General features: G+C 41.0%; 2 protein-coding genes across 2 annotated transcripts in view; one reads left to right on the top strand and one right to left on the bottom strand.

The window, feature by feature from the left end:
- Window positions 1-1,703: 1,703 nt before the first annotated feature.
- On the bottom strand, window positions 1,704-10,044 carry mllt11 (MLLT11 transcription factor 7 cofactor). Its single transcript, XM_049601675.1, has 3 exons — window positions 9,909-10,044; window positions 3,887-4,062; window positions 1,704-3,621 (listed from the first exon to the last, which is right to left on the bottom strand). Exons 2-3 carry the CDS (start codon window positions 4,052-4,054, stop codon window positions 3,529-3,531), a joined length of 261 nt encoding a protein of 86 aa, XP_049457632.1. The 5' UTR covers window positions 4,055-4,062; window positions 9,909-10,044; the 3' UTR covers window positions 1,704-3,528.
- Window positions 10,045-11,914: 1,870 nt separating this feature from the next.
- The window catches only part of cdc42se1 (CDC42 small effector 1), a 46,692-nt gene continuing 37,336 nt past the window's right edge, over window positions 11,915-21,270 (top strand). The window contains exon 1 of the mRNA XM_049601674.1: window positions 11,915-12,051. The gene's annotated coding sequence lies outside the window, so the exon portion shown is untranslated. The remainder of the gene's footprint in view (window positions 12,052-21,270) is intronic.

Below are 21,270 nucleotides of genomic sequence, written 5' to 3'. Positions count from 1 at the left end.
CAGATTTGACCTGTCCCTCTGTGGTGTTTGTGGATGCTGTTGCTGACCAGAAGTTTAGAAGGGGGTTTAGACGAGGGTGTAGTGTTGGGTTTGTGCGCCAGCCTGCAGTTGAATTGTGCTCTGTTAAATGCTCCTTCAGGCCACTGGGAGAGGACAGAGTTCAGGGAGGGGATGTCTTTGGGGAAGATGAGGAGGTTGCCATTTCTCATGGGAACCAGTTTTTGGAGTTAGGCTTGTGGCTTGAGTTTTTGGACTTCTTGGAGGATGGATTGGTTGGTTGAGAAAGGGTTGTTCTGGGTTTTGTAATTCTCTGTTACAACAGGTGTGATGTCTTGGTGCTCTGATGACTTCTGTCTTGCTCTTTTCCTGGGACCTGTGTTGAATGCTTGGTATTTGTGCATGTTTGCATTCACTATGTCTGAATTCTGGCAGAGGTGGTGGAAGCAGGGTCTGTGGGTCGTGTCCATTCAGCAGAATCTGTTCCATGGTGGTCAGCATGGATTGCATCTGCATTGTGGCACTGTTGAGGGGGTTGAGGGTGAGCTGGTTGATTTGGTTGAATATATTTTTGATTATTATGAGGTTATTGATTTTCCCAGTGGTGGGAGGGGCCGGTGTCTCAGCAGAAGTAGATGGATTTGAGTTTGTTGAGGCGGTTGCTTGTTTTTCAGCTTTAGGGGGTTTGGGTAACAGGTTGCACATTTTCTTCTTTTGTGGATGTATTGGTTGTGTGTGGTGGGATCCATTGTTTCCAATTCCTGAAGTGTGTTAGAGATGAAGCTGCTTACTGCTGGGTCACTTGGATAAATAGTGTTCTTTCTGTCTTGTGTGATTTTTTTGGTTTGGGATTTGGTACCAGTTTTTTCCTTTGCGATAATTTTTCATTTGCTCCTAAAGCTGTTGCCCAAATGTGTTTTCTCCCCTGTGCATTTGTTGATGGTCGTGCTGCAGCCATTGTTTTCTTTAACTAGAAATGGGGATGGGGATGAGTGTATGTGTGTTGGTGTGTGTTTGAGTGTGTGTGTGTGTGTGTGTGTGTGTGTGTGTGTGTGTGTGTGTATGTGTGTATTCCACTGCTCAGAATACGGTGAGTGTGTCATGAAGACAGACGAAGGGTGAATAAAATAAATAAATAAATAACAAATAAAAAGACAGGCCGATGTAAGTGCACAGTGAACCAGTGTAATTTAACAGTAGAGATGTGCCTTGGTCCCCATATATACCTGTATTTCAAGGGGTCATTTGAGGTGGTTCAACATCTGAACAGGATCCTGCGGGGAGCCTCCCGTTAGAGATGTTCTTGGCACGTCCCACTGGTAGGAGGCCCTCGGGCAGACCCAGAACACGCTGGAGGGATAACATCTCTCATCTGACCTGGGAACGCCTTAGGGTCCCACAGGAGGAGCAGGAAAGCATTACTGGGGAGAGGGATGTCTGGGGTGCTTTGCTTGGCCTGCTGCCCCCATGACCTGACTTCGGATAAGCGGATGAAAATGGATGGATGGATGGGGGGCGAATTAGAGATTGCTTAAAAAATTATTTTACATGACACATTTACTTCTATTTTTCCATGTAAATTTACCAATGAATTTATAGTGATCACTACCTTTCTGGTACCTTCCTTTTCTCAGACAGACATCTCTTAAAAACATGTTCAAGTTTCTGCGTGTGATTAATCATAAAAAACAAGTTGACCAAAAACAGGATATTTTTCTTTTATTGTTGGCAGCTTTTACATTCTGACAAGATGAACTGTAGATCCAGTGCGAGGCCCGCTCAGTAAATCAACATGAGAAATAAATACATACATAACAAATAAATAATCAGGCCAAACAGTGATGGTGACCTTTAATAAAGCAGCTCAGGATAAAAGAAATAAAAAGGCACAAATGGAAACACATGAAAACTTAAGTCTCAGAGGGTTGAACACATAACCTCTTAAATATATAAATAAATGACTTGAAACCATTTTATCAATCAATATTTAAATAATTTGATCAAAAATGAATCAATATAGTGTTTCTAATATTTCATCCACCTCAGAAAGGGTTAATCTCATTTTCAAACTGTTGTTGGTTCAAATCTGATCAGAATCTGGTTTCTTATTTCAGTGTGAACGCAGTCTGAGATCAGGTGACATGAAGGGACGGCTGATCTGGGATCTGTATTGCAGTGAGTTCGCCTGCTGTCTTGTCTGACCTGGGTATTCTGCTTTCATGAAGCTGGTTTAATGCAAGGAGACGCTGAGCATTATTTCAGATTCACTAAGTTCACTGTCTATAACCAATTATTTTATGTGTGAAGTTTAGTTACTGCTGATGCTGCATTCACTGTCACTGTCACTGTATGTTTCAGACTACACCTGAGAGAAAGGGCTTCTACATTTCTAAAGCCAAGTTCAGACCAAAGATTTGCGACGACACGAGTTGAAACAGGCAACTTCTTGCAATGTGTCGTTCTGCAGCGTTGTAAAAACCAGCTGGTTCTTACCGATGCAACTAGATGAGATGGTGTATGATCTCTATGCAACAACTCTCTGTACTTCTGTTCTGATTTCCAGCTTTTCAGGCTTATTTGTGGCAGACTATAATTTGTAGCTTCTTAAAATATGAATGGGGATAGTGTTAGTGAGATACTGGCTACAGCTGTATTTGCGGTCGTGATGAAACAAAACCAGCATCAGATGGACTGTATTCATAATCAATATGCCACAATAATATAAATAATATAAATTGGCTTGTTGTAAATCTTTGGTCTGAACGACCATAAAAAACGCGAAACACTTAGTTTGTTTGAAACCTGGAAAACTTAACAAAACATTTTATCATAATGTTTATAATAATTTACACACACTTTTATTGTCTTAAACAAAAACCTATTCCATTTAATTGTGTTTTTTTACTAAATGTGACTTCTGCTCACTTCAAAGTTTTGGTGGAACTTTCATCTCAGTCAACTAAGTTTCTGTTGATTATCTGCTTCATGATACGGGTTTTAATTAGGACTCAGCAAAAACAGGACACCCAAAGAGAGATGGACGAAGCTACAGACTCACATGGCTATACAGACTCCTACAAACACATCTAAGCTGACTGCTTAATGTGAAATAAAAATATGTTTAGATGATTCAGGACCAGAGAGTGAATCCATGGGACTTCAATCTGAACCAGGATCAGTCTCTGCAGACCTCTGTCTGCTTTGTTTTACTGTGAAAAACGCGCTCTTATTTTGGTGACTTCCTGAAACATTTTTTTCAGAGGTCAGGTGATATGAGGCTGATATGGGGTCAGAGGTCAGGTGATGATGATGGACTGATCGGGGGTCAGAGGTCAGGTGATGTCGGGCTGATCTGGGGTCAGGTAATGTGAGGCTGATCTGGGGTCAGAGGTCAGGTGATGATGGGCTGATCTGGGGTCAGGTGATGTGAGGCTGATCTGGGGTCAGAGGTCAGGTGATGATGGGCTGACCAGAGGTCAGGTGATGTGAGGCTGATCTGGGGTTAGAGGTCAGATGACAGAGCGTTGTGTTTCAGAGCAGCAGGTTGAGGTCGGCCAGCAGAGCATCCACATCAGCAATTGGAGCTCTCCAGTAATTGAAGGACGAAAACTCAGTCATCTCCTCCTGCAGACAGACAGACAAACAAACAGGCTGTCATGAGCAATAGGCTCAGATTTCTGTGTCTGACACAAAAACATGTCAAATAGGGTGCAGGTTAAAAAATACAAGTTACTCTTTAACCCCCAAGTGGACATACATAGAATCTTCAAGAGCAAAGAAAGGATCTTACAAATGTAAAACACCAAAATGTTAAACTTAGTTAAAGAAGAAAACATAACATGTTTAAATAAAAATAATAATGAAATTGAACAGAGAAAATCAGCCTCACCTCCTCATTCTGACTCCTCAGTGAGGACGACTTGTCTTTTCCTTTGATGCTATTGGCTGGCTGGCAGTCGGTCAAACCCAGGTCCTCCAGCTCCGACAGGTCAAGCGCCGGGATTGGCTGCCTCCAGAAGAGGAAGGAGTCGTATTGGCTGTTTGACTTCTCAATCATGTTTCAATCTGAGAATAAAGAGACATGAACATCATCTGAAACATTCATTGTTTTGTCAGTGAAGATTGTCAGTCATCCAGGTCATGGTAATCATAAATGCTATATCGTAGGACTTGCTTGCGTTTCTTGAAGACGTTTCGCCTCTCATCCAAGAAGCTTCTTCAGTTCTGAATGACTGGTACAGAGTTGCAGGCTTTAAACCCTGTGTGGGTGGGAACCCTTGCAGAGTCGTAGGGGTCACATGTGAGCTCTTAGTTTGAGAGTCCTTAAGGTCACAATGTGAGTCTTTGACCCACCTGGCCACCATGTGAGTCGTTAGGGTCAGGTGGGACCAGGGGTGAATGGGTGTGAGGTCGTCTGGGGAGGGACCCCAAGACTGCATTGTAGGTGGGTGATAAGTTGTGTTGTAGGCCACCCCCTCTGTTTAACAATAATCGTTCCAGCTTGACGTAGATGGCTTCTTTTACTTCTCTTTCAAACCATCTTTCTTCCCTGGCCAAGATGTGCACATTGCTGTCCTCAAAGGAGTGTCCCTTCTCCTGTAGATGTAGGTGGACAGCTGAGTCTTGACCTGAGGAGCTGGCTCTCCTGTGCTGTGCCATGCGCTTATGGAGTGGTTGTTTTGTTTCCCCAATGTATAAATCTGTGCATTCCTGGCTGCACTGAACTGCATACATGGTGGTCAGGTGGGTCACCGACTCACATTGTGACCTTAACGACTCTGAAACTAGACCTCATATGTGACCCCAACGACTCTGCAAGGGTTCCCACCCACACAGGGTTTAAAGCCTGCAACTCCGTACTAGTCAGTTAGAACTGAAGAAGCTTCTTGGATGAGAGGCGAAACGTCTTCAAGAAATGCAAGCAAGTCCAGTTGCCTACGATATGGCACTTTCGATTAATTGTTTTCTGTCCCGTGGGAGGAGACGGCATGAATATAAAATGAACATAAAAACACAAAAAGAAACGAGAAGACTTTCTAAGTGCTGCTGCTATAAACACAATGAAATTAGGGTCATGCGATGAAAGCAAAGAAAACCCAAATCAGTAACAACAGAGATCAGATGAAGAGCTGAATAAATAAGGAACTGGTTTGTATTAAGATTCTTTACTGCAGTACAAGTACAAATACCACACTATGACAGTAGTCAGATAAACATAGTGGAGTAGAAGAGAAAGACTCAAGTAGAATAGGGTTGCAACTGTATGAGATTTTCACAGTGTGAGAATTGTCTCAGAAAATATTACAATTTCACGGTATCACATTATTACAGAATTTGGTGCATTTTTTTCAATATTGTAGATAAACAAATGTACACGGTTTGATAACTGTCAACTTTTATATCAGTGGTTCCCAGCTAAGGGTGGGAATCAACAGAGGAGTCACGAGATAATCTTATTGTGATATGCTGAGTACTGCGATACAAAATATTGCAATATATTGCAATTTATCACTTTTTTTTCCAACTGCAAATTATTTTCCCAATGGAAAACTTTGTCAACATCAATTTTACCTCCTAAGATGATGGAGTATGTGGAAATTGGGGGTTTAGGTGGCCGCCAGTAGCTAACGCTAACACTGGATGGTGGCGTGTGAGGTGAGCCCTCATGTTCGTAGTATTCCCAGAGTATTTTATACTCTATGACACTGCTTGCAAATATCTAAATCTTCCTTTCCTTCTGTGTTAAAACATCCAAAATAAGTCCAGATATTGGATTTAAATGCTCCACAGTCCATTTCTGATTTCTTTCTCTGGTGCCTCCATCTTTGTTTTGATGAACTTCCTGCCCAGCGTTGCCAGGTGGGAAATGTAGGATTATAGTACCAGAGACTCAAAATTATCATATTTTGAGGGAAATTATCGTACATCCGTCATAACCAAAATAACAATCCTACTGATGCGCTACAGGCAATCATACAACAGTTAGTTTCGACCGAGTAATTTGATTGGACGAGAGGCATGCCGTACGTGAGTGCTGATACAGAGTATAACATCACTGGGACATGTAACAGTAAAATACCTCCTCTCACAGGTGTTATAAACATAAATACAACCGTTAATTAACCAACTGTCACACTCGCTACATTGACGCAAACTGACACTATAGCGTTACACTAAGAAGATGGATATTTTCCCCAAAATTACATTTGAATTAAATTATGAGTGGTCGTCAGGAGAGGACGAGGAAAAGGAAAGCCAGGACTCTTCTGTGCAGTCCTCCAGGTGTGTTTGTGTAACATCAGCCGACCTCGACAAACTGGAGAGGAGCAAAAATGAAGCGACCACGGTCAGGAATTATCAATGATCACCTGATGAGGTACTGATGAGGATGAGAGAGAGTGGAAGCTGAATCCGGCCGTGCCAACATTCAGGTTTGCCAACGTTTCATCAGCCGAACTGGACGAAGTTACACAGCTGCAGATCAATGTAAATACAAAGTAGCTTGTGAGTTCCTGGCGTGTGTTCTGCGATGCCTGGCAACAGACTGGGGGAAATGTTTGTTTTTGGGGAGCTACATAACATACTTAAATAATTTATTCCATCACCTTTTGTTAACATTTCCTCAAATGTATCTACATTTTAATGACAGCAGTTGCAAAGTATTCTGTTTCTATTTAATACTGACTGCAAACAACTACTAATATTTTTAACATCACAATTCATAATCAGCCAGAGTGCATAAAAGCAGCAAAGGTCTAGGCTGGGCCCCCAATGTCCTCAAATCCTAGAAACACCCCTGGTAGTTGAAACGTAAAGTCTGCTACATAATAATGTACAAATTTAACGTATCCACGGTTTTCAGAAATGTACAACGCCGTAAGTGATTTAAAAGCTGTCCGTCTCTGTCTGTCTGTGTGAGGTCAGTAAATTTCCACTGACTGAATGCAGCATCGGTTTATTTTAAACCTTGTTTTGGTTTTATTTTTAGTGTTTGCAGCTTCAACAGGCTGTTTACAGACGACACACAGAACTGCACTGAAATAATAGACTTTTTTATCACAGTTTCACCACAACACCGGAAAAAATTTAACTCAATTTTAAATTAAATTTTTATACTCCAAAACAAAGACATGACTCTTCTTTTATTGAACGCCCTTCAGATTTACAGTAATTCAAGTTTAAACCTACAAAATAAATTAAAAATAGTATATATGCTCTGACAAGAAGTGCACAGTTTAACTGACATGCATTTCATGAAAGTCCATGTAAAATTATATTTCAATTAAAAGTGCTGAATTTAACATTACAGCTAAAAGTGAACAAAAACGACACAAAAAGGGACTAGATAAAGAGTCAGAACTGAATATTGATAAGATATCTGTGATTAGAGATCAATGAACGGCTCACAGATCGGTCTCTCGCCGATTAAATCACAGCAGAGCTCTTCCACTCATCATTTTTATAGCACCGATAACAGAAAGCCTCTCAGTAGCTCATAGTTAAAGGAGCTCATTTTATTTTAATTCATTTTTAAACTGATTTTAGATAATTTCTATCAAAAATCTGAATTTTTAAATTATATATATATATATATATATATATATTTACATATATTCCATCCATCCATTTTCATCCGCTTATCTGAGGCCGAGTCGCGGGGGCAGCAGGCCAAGCAAAGCACCCCAGACATCCCTCTCCCCAGCGTTGCTTTCCAGCTCCTCCTGGAGGACCCCAAGGTGTTCCCAGGCCAGACGAGATATGTAATCCCTCCAGTGTGTTCTGGGTCTGCCCCGGGGCCTCCTACCAGTGAGACGTGCCCGGGACACCTCCAGCGGGAGGCGCCCAGGAGGCATCCTGATCAGATGACCGAACCACCTCAACTGACCCCTTTCGACGTGAAGGAGTAGAGGCTCTACTCCGAGCTCCCTCCAGATGTCCGAGCTCCTCACCCTATCTCTAAGGCTGAGCCCAGCCACCCCACGGAGGAAATTCATTTCAGCAGCTTGTATCCGTGATCTCATTCTTTCAGTCACTGCCATAGGTGAGGGTTGGGACGTAGATGGGCCAGTTAATTGAAAGCTTCGCCTTGCAGCTCAGCTCCCTCCTCACCACGACGGACCAGCGCAGCACCCGCATCACTGCAGAAGCCGCACCGACCTTCTGATCCATCTCACGCTCCATTCTACCTTCATTCATTCATATTATATGATATATGATATATCATATATATATTATATATTATATATAGCCATCAGAAGATGGGTACACTGTGGTCATTAAGGGATGGACACAGTCAGCAGCAATACTCAGGTAGGCTGTGGCATTTAAACCATGCTCAGTTGGTGCTAAGGTGCCCAAAGTGTGCCAAGAAAATATCCCCCACACCATTACACCACCACCACCAGCCTGAACCGTTGAGACAAGGCAGGATGGATCCAGGCTTTCATGTTGTTTTTGCCAAATTCTGACCCTACTATCCGAATGTGGCAGCAGAAATCGAAACTCGTCAGACCAGGCAACATTTTCCCAATCTTATATTGTCCAGTTTTGGTGAGCCTGTGTGAATTGTAGCCTCAGTTTCCTGTTGTTAGCTGACAGGAGTGGCATCCCGTGTGGTCCTCTGCTGCTGTAGCCCACCTGCTTCAAGGTTCGACGTGTTGTTGGTTCAGAGATGGTCTTCTGCATACCTTGGTTGTAACGAGTGGTTATTTGAGTTTCTATCAGAAAACCATTACCATTACTATTCTTCTTTCTATCATCTTGAACCAGTCTGGCCATTCTCCTCTGACCTCTGGCATCAACAAGGCATTTTGGCCCAGAGAACTGCCGCTCACTGGATATTTTCTCTTTTTTGGACCATCCTATGTAAACCCTAGAGATGGTTGTGTGTGAAAATCCCAGGAAATCAGCAGTTCCTGAAATACTCAGACCAGCCTGTCTTTCTTCCCCATTCTGATGCTCAGTTTGAACATCAGCAGGTCGTCTTGATCATGTCGGCATGGCTAAATGCTTTGAGTTGCTGCCATGTGATTGGCAGCAGCTTTTAATTAATTTAATTTTTAATGTTTTATTTTATTTTATTTCAGATTATAACTCAGATTTTTACACGTTTGTTGTTTTTAAAGTTTAATGTTTTGTTTCCTTTCTTGTAATATTTTCACAATTTTTACGGATGTTACAACTGCAGGTTTTTATATTTTAATCTGAGGACATTTACCTTCAGGGAGTGGTCCTCCACCAGTCACTCAGATATATATTTATATGTCGAAAAATATATTTATTTTTACTCTTCCAGTGGGTCTATAACAGAAACTGGGTCATGGTGTCTCTGCAGACTGAAATAAACCTCAAACACTTCACTGACTCATCGCCGACAGCCTGACACTGATGGATCCACCAGCAACCAAACCTCATTCACATATCTGTGGATTTCAGGTTCGGCTGGTTTCACAGCGAGGCAGGCCGATTGATTTTAGGGCGTTGACACAGATTCATACCGGCTGATGACCGGCCGTTTGATCTGTGACAAATTACAGCGATTTATCATTGAATTGGAGAAATCTTAGATTCAAATTCGTCGCCACTATCTCTGCGTTTGTGTTATGTCTGTTACTGATTAGATGTTTAAACTGATGGATACATTGTGCCATTGATCAGTCTGTATTAGAGGCGTTGGCCCAGTGTTCTGCTTCATCGCGAGCCGATGATGCAGCCAATTAAAACCGATTTTACACGATGAATTACTGACGTTTATCTAAGAAATTAACCTTAAATATTCAAATTATAACATTAGGTTTGGGTGAACATCATTTTTAAAGCGTTTACTTAGCAGTAGGTTCAATCATCACCGGCATTAACAGAAAGAAATGTTCTGCTCAAAATTATCTGATGAAAATAAACTTGATTCTTACCTTTTCTTGTTTCCGGTGAGAAAATAAAGGTTTGTGTGGTTCCTCTTCTCCGTTGTGTCGCTTCTTTTGTGTCAGTCGCTTCAGACGGTGCCCCACTGATGCTGCAGGTTAAATCAGCTCTGCGCTTGCGTCAAGCTCACAGGAATATACACCAAGGCTTCCGGTCAAACATTTCAAAATATAAGGGAAGTTTCTCTCTTAAGTTGATGAACTCATTAATTTTGGATGTTGATAACGACACATTATTTATTTATTTATTTATTTATTCACTATCTAACTCTAAGTCCCTGATAGAGTGTCACATGTTCAACATACAAACAAATATTAAATAAAAGTCAAATTAAAGCATTTATTGAAATACAGTTATAAGACATGCAGGGTGATATTGAAAGACCATTTTGATTCGCAAATATCACACAAGGCATCATTTTTCAACACTGGGAGGTAATAATACTAATAATTAAAAACTTTATTCAGAAAGCAGCTCAAAGTGTTATTAAAAAAGAAAAAGGCAGAAAATATAAACAATAGCAAACAAACAAAATACAAACAACATCAACAAAATAAAATTAACAACAACGATACTACTACTACTACTACTACTAATAATAATAATAAAAGGCAGAATTCCTGCATATTTTAATTCTGAATTACCACTGAAAACTGTAAAATAAATAAATAATAATAATAATAATAATAATAGTAATAATAATAATAATTATTATTATTATTATTACAGGCAGAATTAGAAAAACAAATAAAAATTATCATTATTATTTTCAATAATAATAATAATAATTATAACAATAATGATGGTGATGATGATAATGATAATAGTAATAAAAGTAATCGTTAGAATACATTTCATTAAAAAACAAAACAAAAAAACATTAAAATGTGGAAAGAAAGATTAGGCCTAAAATGAACCTTTCTTTGTTTCTTTTTCGAGCTTTTGTGTCAGTTTTACTGAAACTTTTCATATATTTTCAACATCAACATATTTTTAAAATAGTTTAGGCTACTACATAATTCTGAGACGGATGTTTTTTTAATCCAACAAAAAGTTATACCTTTATTTTGAAAGTAATATTAGTTTCCGGTTTGTTCGGTCTGTATCTCCACACATGAAAAAATATTAACATGTCAGGACCAGACAGAATCTGCAAATGCAGAATTACACCTCTGCTGATTTTCTGCAGATTATAGTATCTAAAAATAAAATAAAATATTTGGCAGAATTCCTGCATATTTTAATTCTGGAGTACCACTGAAAAACAACAACAACAACAATGATAATAATAATAATAAATAAAGCCGCAAGCTGCTATTCCGGGGTCCAAGCCAGAATGGACCTCTGAAACCTGAAAGCTGGGTAGGATCAAGGCCTTTGACAGTTCATGACCTCTGCATTATAGGTTACCAACTGGTTTTATGTCAATCAGACAGCTGTTCATTCATTAACGTACGTATCTCTTCCAGACCACGCTGTTATTTGGAAACACTGTCACTCCCTATTGGTCAACTGCAGAAACATTTTGGGGGCATGCTTTAATGGCTTTGTTAAAAAAAATAGTAATAATAATAACGATGCACAGAATTCCTGCATATTTTCATTCTGAATTACCACTGAAAACTGTAAAAAATAAATTAAATTGCATTAAACTGAACAATAATAATGATAAAGATGCGCGCGCTGTGTGTGTGTGTGTGTGTGTGTGTGTGTGTGTGTGTGTGTGTGTGTGTATGATATTTTATAGTCCAGATATATGAAGAGTTTTTGAACTTTCTGGGTGTAACAGATGATAAACCTCCTTCTGGAAACGTCTCCAGATATTGATTTGTCATTAAACATCATGCTGAACTGTGACTTGAGCATAATAAAACATGACGGAGACGGATTTCCATGTCGGAGATGTAATGAGTGTGAGAAGTCAGCAGGAGGAGCTGTTTAACTGGAAACCAACAGAAAACAGAGGAAGAAGGAAAAAGAGAAAAAAAATGAAGTCCTTCAGAGAAAAACTGTGGATGTATTTCCTGGTTGGAGCCACACCTCAGAGACAGACAGACAGAGAGACTCAGTCTGCAGATCTCAGTGTGACGTTCGGCTGCTCCTCTGCCTCTGAGTCTTCTTCTTCGTCTGCTGGTGAGTCTTTTGTGTTTTATCTGCTGTAGCACTTTAACATGGAAAAGTTCACCTTTAAACCTCCTTCAGTGTTTCATACCAAGCTGGAGGGAATAAGACCTCTCACTCTGTCTCACATTCAAGCTTCTCCACAAACCAACAGACAGTAGGGGATGCAGACATCTTATATGACTGAGGGAACGAGTAGAATGAGACTAAATGAAGCCATTATAAGGATTTAAAGTAGGCTACTGGACGAGCAGTGTCCACGTAGTTTGACCAGGTATATATACGAGGTATGTATGAGCACCAGTAATGGTTTTCTGACAGCTGGGATAAACAGAATTAAACGTTGAAATAAATAATACTTTTACTGACCGACACATTCATTTAAAGGACCTCTGGTTTGTCTTTGTGTGTGTATACTGAGAGAAGCCATTATGAGGATTTTTTCAAATAGTGGACGAGCAATGTCCACATACTTTACGCCATGCTGTGTGTAAGCTGCCATGATAGCAATACTAAGAATAAGTAAAATTTCAAGTTTAAAAATAGAAATAAACCAAAAGTTATGGAGGTTCTGATTTTAAATAAAATGTCGAGGGGAAAAAAGGACCTTTTTTGAAAAACAAGCTGTATTTGGTTTGATGAGGGAAAATACTGCAACATTTGTTCTGATGGCTCTGAAGTCTGGAAATCTGGTAGGGGTAGATTTGGGTCGTATAACTAACAGTACAGCTTTGAAAATTTTAGATCACATCAAAAATCACACTTTAATCAATATTCAAAGTCAGGATTTATGAAAAACAAGGGGAAAATGCTATATAGTGTTTATTAAATGTTTTCTATATAAAATAGGCTATATTTTTATACAGTGCATATGCGCATATCTTTGATATTCAACTTGTTATGAGTTCATAGATACCAAATACTTGATTGTGCTCCTTACAGTAGATACAGATTAGTTATTAACGTGCTATATTCAGTCTGCGATTTTCCTGAAATACAATGAAAAACAGTTCATAGACCCTTTTAGGGCCGACGTTACAATGACGTCATTTTATTAGCTGGAGGCAAAACCTGACTCTCCACCACTATTCTGGCTCCCAATGACACAACAAGACCACATTTTAAGACTCCCATGTAGCCTACAGCCCTGTGGAGGAGAGGCAGGTTAACCTCCAGATAATGAAATAACATCATTGTGACATCGGCCCTGAAAGGGTCTTTACTTCAGTGTTTCCTTGATGTTGGCATAGATACAGCCAAAAGACAGTGCTAGAGGGCGGAGTCAAAATTTTCACACAACAAACCAGGCAACAGTGGAGGAGGTTGTGATATTACCCCTTTTAGACGGAGGCAGTGTTGTAGACTGTGTTGGTCTGTGCGGCCCCTATTATAACTATTATTAGTGATTCATTCTGTTCTGCGATTATTTAAATGTCTTTGTCGCCTCCTATGGTCGTATCTTTCTTTTCTGTGCTACACTGCCCCCACAGTCTCTGGTGGTTCTGCTCCAATTTTTCTGTACTTGTTTCCACTTAGGTATGTGTACGGAGACGAGGCAACTGCAAGTCCAGTCATTCCTATGGGAATCTGATATCCAATGTGCCTGCGAAACTCCACCTCTCCGTTCAGTCCAGAATTTGCCTCGAGTATGTTAAAAAAGAATTGAACGTTTGTGGTGGACTTCGACTGTATTACAGTGTGCTAGCTTAGCTAACAGGCTGCTAACTGGCTAACAGGCTATTTTCTTCAATTCAGTTGCCTGTGTTAATCGTCAGTTGAGTTTGTATAATTAAAAAGAACTTGTTTATCTAGTTTGAACGTCATTATGACTCTTTCACCTGTTCATACGTCTTTTTAATTAAATATTAAACAAAATATGCTACGTGCCTGGCAGGTCCTGTTTTTGTTCTGGTAATGTTCCAAGCGCATACTCAAAACTACTGGATGGCAAAAACCCTGGCAAAATTAGCCTCTCCTACACGGCTACAGATAGTTTCTATCAGGTTTCTATCCATCTGTAAAGGAATGCACTTCCTTTTGTTGGACACTAAAGGCATTGTTAGTATATTTACGGATCTACGGACACTAGTCACATACATAAGTGAAAACATGGTGATAAGCTTTCACAAATAAGAACAATATAAATGCAGAGTGCAAACAGATGGCTCTGTCCGTCTCCATATCTAACACTGAGCACAAGTGAGCCCTTAAAAACGAGATGGAAGCCAGCTCGGCCAAGTCAGTCTGCAGCTGACCCGGACACAAAAGTGGACAAGGTCCAAAACCTGATTTTATGGTTGAAACTTGTTTATTTATGATTAAGAATGTCTGTAGTGCTGCACGGCGGTTCAGTGGTTAGCATTGTCCCCTCACAGCAAGATGGTCCGTGGTTCAAACCCAGAGTACTCGCATGTTCTACCCATGTCAGCGTGGGTTTTCTCCGGGTACTCCAGTTTCTTCCCACAGTTCAAACATGAAGGTTAATTGGTGACTCTAAATTGACCGTAGGTGTGAATGTGACTGTAAATGATTGTCTGTCTCTATGTGTCAGCCCTGTGATAGTCTGGTGAACTGTCCGGGGGGTAAACCCCATCTCTCGCCCAGTGTCAGCTGGGATAGGCTCTAGTCCCCCATGACCCCTGACAGGATAAGTGGTTACAGAAAATGCATGAATGAATGTTTGTGGTTTGATATGGCAATAATTGTGACCAAATTTAGCAACACTTAGGCCTACAAGCTAAGACCCTGCTACTTTGGAGGTACGCGTTTTTTGTTTGAAGACACTTTACTATTGTCTCGTTTGAGGACATTGAGACTAAATGTTGTCTTATTTGAGGACATTGGGAATAATTGTTGTCTTGTTTGAAGGTAATGAGAGTTAGGATTCAGTTTGGTGGAGTGATATAAGATGTGAGATGCCACTATCATTGTTGATGTTCAGTTGTCCTACACTCTTAACTAATAAATTTATAGGTAAGACAGGAGACAGAAACATGCCTTACATTATCATGCATCCAGTGGTGCAGCAGCAATAATTATATTATATTTTGGTGTTTGGGTGCAGATTTGTGTGTGGAGTGTAAAGGTACTGCTGAGATCGGGGCCAACGCAGAGAAATGTTTCAGCAAACTTCAGGAGGTAAAAATATCTTTCCATCGCCCCTTTGCTGCCTGGTTTTTACACTGTCTTTGAAATGTGGTGTTTTCAGTGTGAAGATCCAGATTACAGGTCTGGAGTCAGTTTAGAGGGACGGAGCCGCTGACTGTTCAGATCTGTTCTATGAATGTCTCTAAATCAGATTTATCACTGGGCGGGTTTTCACATGTAAGGACTTTGTATTTGAAAGTTACGTTGCGTTCATGTGCAGTTAACATGTTGTAACTCTGGAAACTCTGAGATCTGAGGGTTTAACCAGAGTGTGAATGGTTGATGTGCTGCCGCCTGGTTGAGGTCCAGCAGCAGATATGTGTCATCAGTCTGAGCTCACCCTTCAAACAAGAACTCGTCTGTCAGTTAAATCCCTGCAGATGTTTTAGGGACTTTCTCACTGACTCAGTGTTTTTGGATGGAGACTGGCCCACGTCTTGGGATTGTACTGTTGCCATGGCAATGTGGACCTGTTGAACCCATGTAAATCTTCTCTGTTGGGGCGTCGGTAGTGTAGTGGATAGTGCCGGCGCCCCACAGGTGATACCTTGCTGCAGCGGCTGCGGGTTCAACTCCGGCTTGCAACCATTTCTGCATGCCCCCCCCCCCCCACTCTTTCTCTCTCACCCCGTTTCACTCTGTCCTGTACATTAAAGGCAAAAAGCCCGAAAAAAAAAATCTTTTAAAAAAAAAAATCTTCTCTGTTGTACTTACAAGTCTTTGGTTCGGCCAGCAGGTCCTGGATCAGTGTTCAGAGTTCACAGTAGAGGGTGTCGACTAGACTCTGACCTCAGTGTTTGTTAGTGTGCAATGAAGTGGACTTGACCTTCAGCCTTTATATCAACACACACGCACACAGGGGGAAGTATTATCAGTTGCTCCGCTCACACGTTTAACACAAGATAACACAATGATTTAATCTGCTTATATTATTAAAGCTGAATCGCTCCTTGCTGTTTGTTGTGTTGTGAACTTGTGATGTCACTGTGTTGTCAGACACAGACAAGATGACTAGCTGACTGGTTAATGTTTCTTAAAGGGACAGTTTAACATGTGTGGACTGTGTGCAGGTTTGATGACGTTGTGTTTGTTAAGAGACCAAAAACCCAAACCTGCTCTGTAGACATGAAACTGATCTGAACGTTTCAGAGAGAAAGAAAATAAAGTATTTCACAAAATGAAGAAATAAAAATGATCAAATCTAAGATGGTCTTAAAGGGGCAGTTTGTAGGATTTAGTGACAACGAGTGGTGAGGTTGCAGATTGTGACTAAAGCACGATTTATACTACGCACGTGGCCTACACCGTTGTGAGTGTTTGTACTTGTGCTGCGGTGTGTCTGTGTCACTGTGCAATTACACCTTCAAAACACTAGTTGGCGGCAGGGTTTCTATGAAGTGCTGCAAAGTTTAGTTGATTCAAAGCACACATTAAACATAATAGAGACAATTTCAAACACAAGTTTCCTTGTGTTTCCTGTTCCTTTAACACCAGCCACTAGCGATTTGACCAGCCGAGGACTTTGTTCTATTAGAGGGCGAAAAATCGCCGGAGCACTGTCTGTGCGGGTGTCTTCGGTGCCTTCTGCCATGTTTTCACAGTCCAAACATTGCAAACTGCTCATGCGCGCCTGCTTCTGAGGGACTGCTGCTGCTTTTCCAGGCAATGAGCAGTATCACCATGAGTTTTTCAAAGAGCGGTAATCAAACACGGTTTTAATGATAATTAACATTTAAAATGGTAATTCTTACCGTCAGGAATTTTACTGCGGTTTATCATTTTACCGGTAATCATTACATCCCTAACTAGAGGCTCATTAGGTTTTAATGAGAAGCGAAACTAGATATCATCTGCGTATAAATGATATACAATGTTATATTTGTTTATTATTTGTCCTAATGGTAGCAAATTCAGAGAAAATAACAGAGGCCCAAGAACCAAGCCCTGAGGAACACCACAGGAACATGGAGAGGAATCAGATACAAAGTTACCTATATAGAGACGGAGAAACTTGTGTCAGAGAGGTTTGAAGAAAACCAGTCTAATGCCTTGCCTGATATGCCAATGCAGTCATGCAGCCTGTTAATGAGGATTTGACGGTCCATTGTGTCGAATGCAGAACTGAGGTCCAGAAATACTAACACGGAACAATTACCTCTATCAACAGACATTAAAATATCATTTGAAACTCTCAGAAGTACAGTTCCGATCAGGTCAGTTTACAGGTCATTACATCTTTATACTGTAACAGAGTATTTTAACAGTGTGGCATTAGTATTTCTACTGCAGTGAAGGAAACAGAGAGTAGGTCAGACTGATACAGAGGGCCCTATTTAGATGGTCTAAAACGCAAAGCGCCAGGCGTGCAGCACATGGGCGTGTCCCAGTCACTTGATTAACACAGCTGCAAACTAATGAGTTTACATCCCTCTCAGCCAACCACAAACAGCCACAGCATCAGATAGGGAGTGTATAGTCAGCATCTGTCATCTTAGAAAAGCCAAAAGAAAAGAAACAGAGTGAGACTGCGAGAGAGAAAGAGAGAGTGCGCCCACGAGAGAAACACTGTCAACAAATTGTAGATTATTCAATTTATTTTAACCCGGGAGGTTAGAGAGCCCAGCTCCCTCTCCAGCATCCTGAACCCCTCTTCCTGAAGGTGCAGGAAGGGCTGGTCCCGTGGCTGCACCGTCTGCCCTGGCTGTGGAGCTGGGGTCATCCTCCTCCTCCTGACAAGATTTAGTTTTATGTTCTAAAAGCTTTTTTTTTCACATATACATTTGTACTTGTAGGGCTATAAGTTTATGTTTTTAGGTCACAGAAGCTGGTTATTGTTGTGTTTATGTCAAAATAAAGTTTATCAAACGTTTTCACATCTTTGATTTTGTGATTTACCTGCCAAAATGATCACAATTCATTTGGGAAAGACAAGTTCATTTTACAGGCCATGCATCATCAGCCCGTGGAGGTCTGCTCGCATGATGATAATCATTATTACTGCGATTAGATCATTTTGATTAATGACTGACCATTAAGACGTGTTTCTGATAAATATTTTAATGTGCACAATAATAACCTTTCACATTGTAATCATATTTTTGTTTGTTATCTTTTGCATATGTGTGGCTGCTCCGTGTGTGTCTGAGCAGAGTGCACGCGCGTTGTGCACCCGCCTAGAGACGCATATTACTAACTTGTTTAACAGCGAAATACTGCACCATTGACTTTAGACCAGGTTTTTGTTGGTCACTGGCACATTTGCTTTTTACGTCATCTAACTAGCAACGCGCCATGACTGCGCCTGACCACTCCTCATTTTTAGACCAACACACCCAGAGAAGCGCAAGTTCATTTGCTAGTTAGATGACGAGGGCGCAGGGCGTGAAAATGACAACTACGCTGGCATCTAAATAGCAATGACACTTGCGACATGGATTATGTGCCCTCCGCCATCCGCTTTAGACCATCTAAATAGGGCCCAGAGACTTTTATCTAAAGCAGGTCAGCAGAGAGAGTGAAAAGCAGCTTCACAATGAATCTTTTCATTCAGACGTTTAAAGGAAAAACTGTCTGCTTAACGGTCAACTTTTAATGGTCTCTCCTGTCTGAACACAACGGCAAGCTTTCACATTGCTGCTCACATGGAAAATAAGAATCACACAAACACAAACACACCTTCAGCTGGACTGCAGGTCTGAGACCTGATCGGACTCTGATGGATCATTTACCTTGGATTTGTACTTTAAAAGTCAGATCCAACGTACACTTGATTTTCTAAATGAAACATGGGAACATGAACGTCATCTTAATGTTTGAAAAGAGCTCTTGAGTTCTTTCATGTTGATCCTCATCACAAACCTCTTTGTGCTGAACAGGAAGTGATAATCTGGAGCAGGAAGTGAGCGTCTGAGTTTAGACAGGAGGAAGTGAACCGGGCCAGAAAACAGTTTGTTCTCTGAGGAATTCAAGTTTTGTCTGAAACTATGTTTCACCCAGTGATGAAAAGTTAAAATATCCTCAGAAGCAAATACTCTGTGAAATTAACAACAATATAATGTTTTTATTTTGCACTACAATTTAAAAAATATATTGTATCACAATAACACTGTACATACAGTACATACTTTCTGCATGCATACATACAGTATGTATATACACACTAACCAACCACTTTTTAGGTACACCTTGCTAGAACCGGGTTAGACACCCTTTTTAATTCTTGGTGTCATAGACTCAACAAGGCAGATTTGTCAGCTGCACATCCATGATGCGACTCTCCTGTTCCACCACATCCGAAAGGTGGTCTATTGGACTGAGAACTGGTGACTGTGGAGGCCAGTGGAGTACAGTGAACTCATTGTCATGTTTAAGAAACCAGTTTGAGATGATTTGAGCTGTGTGACATGGTGCGTTATCCTGCTGGAAGTAGCCATCAGAAGATGGGTACACTGTGGTCATTAAAGGATGGACACAGTCAGCAACAATACTCAGGAAGGCTGTGGTGTTTAAACCAAGCTCAGTTGGTACTAAGAGGCCCAAAGTGTGCCAAGAAAATATCCCCCACACCATTACACCACCACCACCAGCCTGAACCGCTGATACAAGGCAGGATGGAGTCTCTGCAGACAGATACACCATCACACAGTGAGAGTGGGTCTCAAGTGATGGTTTAAGTAGAGGTTTGTTTTCTCTTAGTCTGTCAGCTGATTAAAGAAACCTGTCATGTGAGTTTCTGTGAGTGTCCTCAGGGACGCGGTCCACCTGTCTGTCTGAGCGATGCATTCACTGTCTGACAGAGAGTCCTGTTGTTGTTGTTTCAGCTGATTAACTCTCAGCTGACCTCAGATCAGGAGGACTGTCACCACTCTCTTCTGTCTCTGCCATCTCTTTCTCTGTTGTCTGTGTCTGCTGTCTCTGTTTCTAATATTTCTGTTGTAGTTTCTGTTTCTGTTGTGCAGCATCTCAGAGCTGTAGGTAGTTAAAGTTTAGTTCTTCTTTATGTACACCCAGTTAATTTCACTGGATCCTACATGTCCCATAATTCTGCTGGACAGTGTCAAATGTTTTTAGACCTGGTTGGAACCTGTGACAGAACTTAAGATTTTGTAGAAAAACAAATTCTTCCTGCTCACCAGAGGACAAACCCTGTAGATGTTCATGACTCCATGCTGTTTCCTCTGACTCCACCTTCAGGACAAACCCTACATGTTTATCTTCACTGTAGTTCAGGCAGCCCAGTCGCCAGAAGAAAATGTTGGCACTGCATGTTTCTGCAAACCATGAATGCATCACGTTGGTACATTTCATATGTTTCATATCAGCGTTTCTGAAGTGACGCAATATATGAGCTGACTTTGTCATCAGGAGTCTCTGCTGTGTCACCTCAGCACAACATCTGCCAAGCTGCAGAACGCTGTTCAAGACCAAAAAACAACACAACTCATTGTGATTTAGTGAGTCGTTGCTGTGTTTCCAGCAGCTTTTTCAACACATTCTCATTACAGCTCCTCAAATACCACCTCTTTGTCAGTGGCCCTACACGTATGCAACACATTCTCACTCTGACCTCGTCACATGTCGATGTTTGGTCATGGACTTTCCACGTCCAGATACGACATACAGGGTACCCTGGGTGCGCTGGTTGTTGACGTTCTGGGACGCCGTGTCAACTTCAGCCTGTTAAATGCATTGTTTTTTTTTTTCCAAGATGAACTTCTGTTTTCACAGGAAATTGAGAGGTTACATGCAGTCTCTTTCAAAATAAATGCACTACATCAGTACAACAATGGCAGTTAGCATTTTTTCTCCTCCAACAACAAACGCACGTGGTTAAGTTTAGGAAAAAAGAACAGAGTTTGGCTTTATAATCTTACGGGACGCAAATTCCGCCCTCCCAGGCGAAGGGCAGTGTTTGTCCACCACCCCTCCTGCTTGCTCTGGTCGGACTTTTGCTGCCTCAGCGTTCATCCTTGTCCCACCGCATTTCCCCCCTAACACCACCAGGCATCATTAAACTTTAACGGCAACCGGCTGTGTATCATGCAGATGTTAAAGGACGCCTTTTTTCGTTGGTTTCTGATGCCT

Source organism: Epinephelus fuscoguttatus, linkage group LG17 (assembly GCF_011397635.1).
Source record: "Epinephelus fuscoguttatus linkage group LG17, E.fuscoguttatus.final_Chr_v1".
In the NCBI taxonomy this organism is placed as follows: Eukaryota; Metazoa; Chordata; class Actinopteri; order Perciformes; family Serranidae; genus Epinephelus; species Epinephelus fuscoguttatus.
Note: the sequence above shows the minus strand (reverse complement) of the source record. Positions and strands in the feature narration are given on the sequence as shown.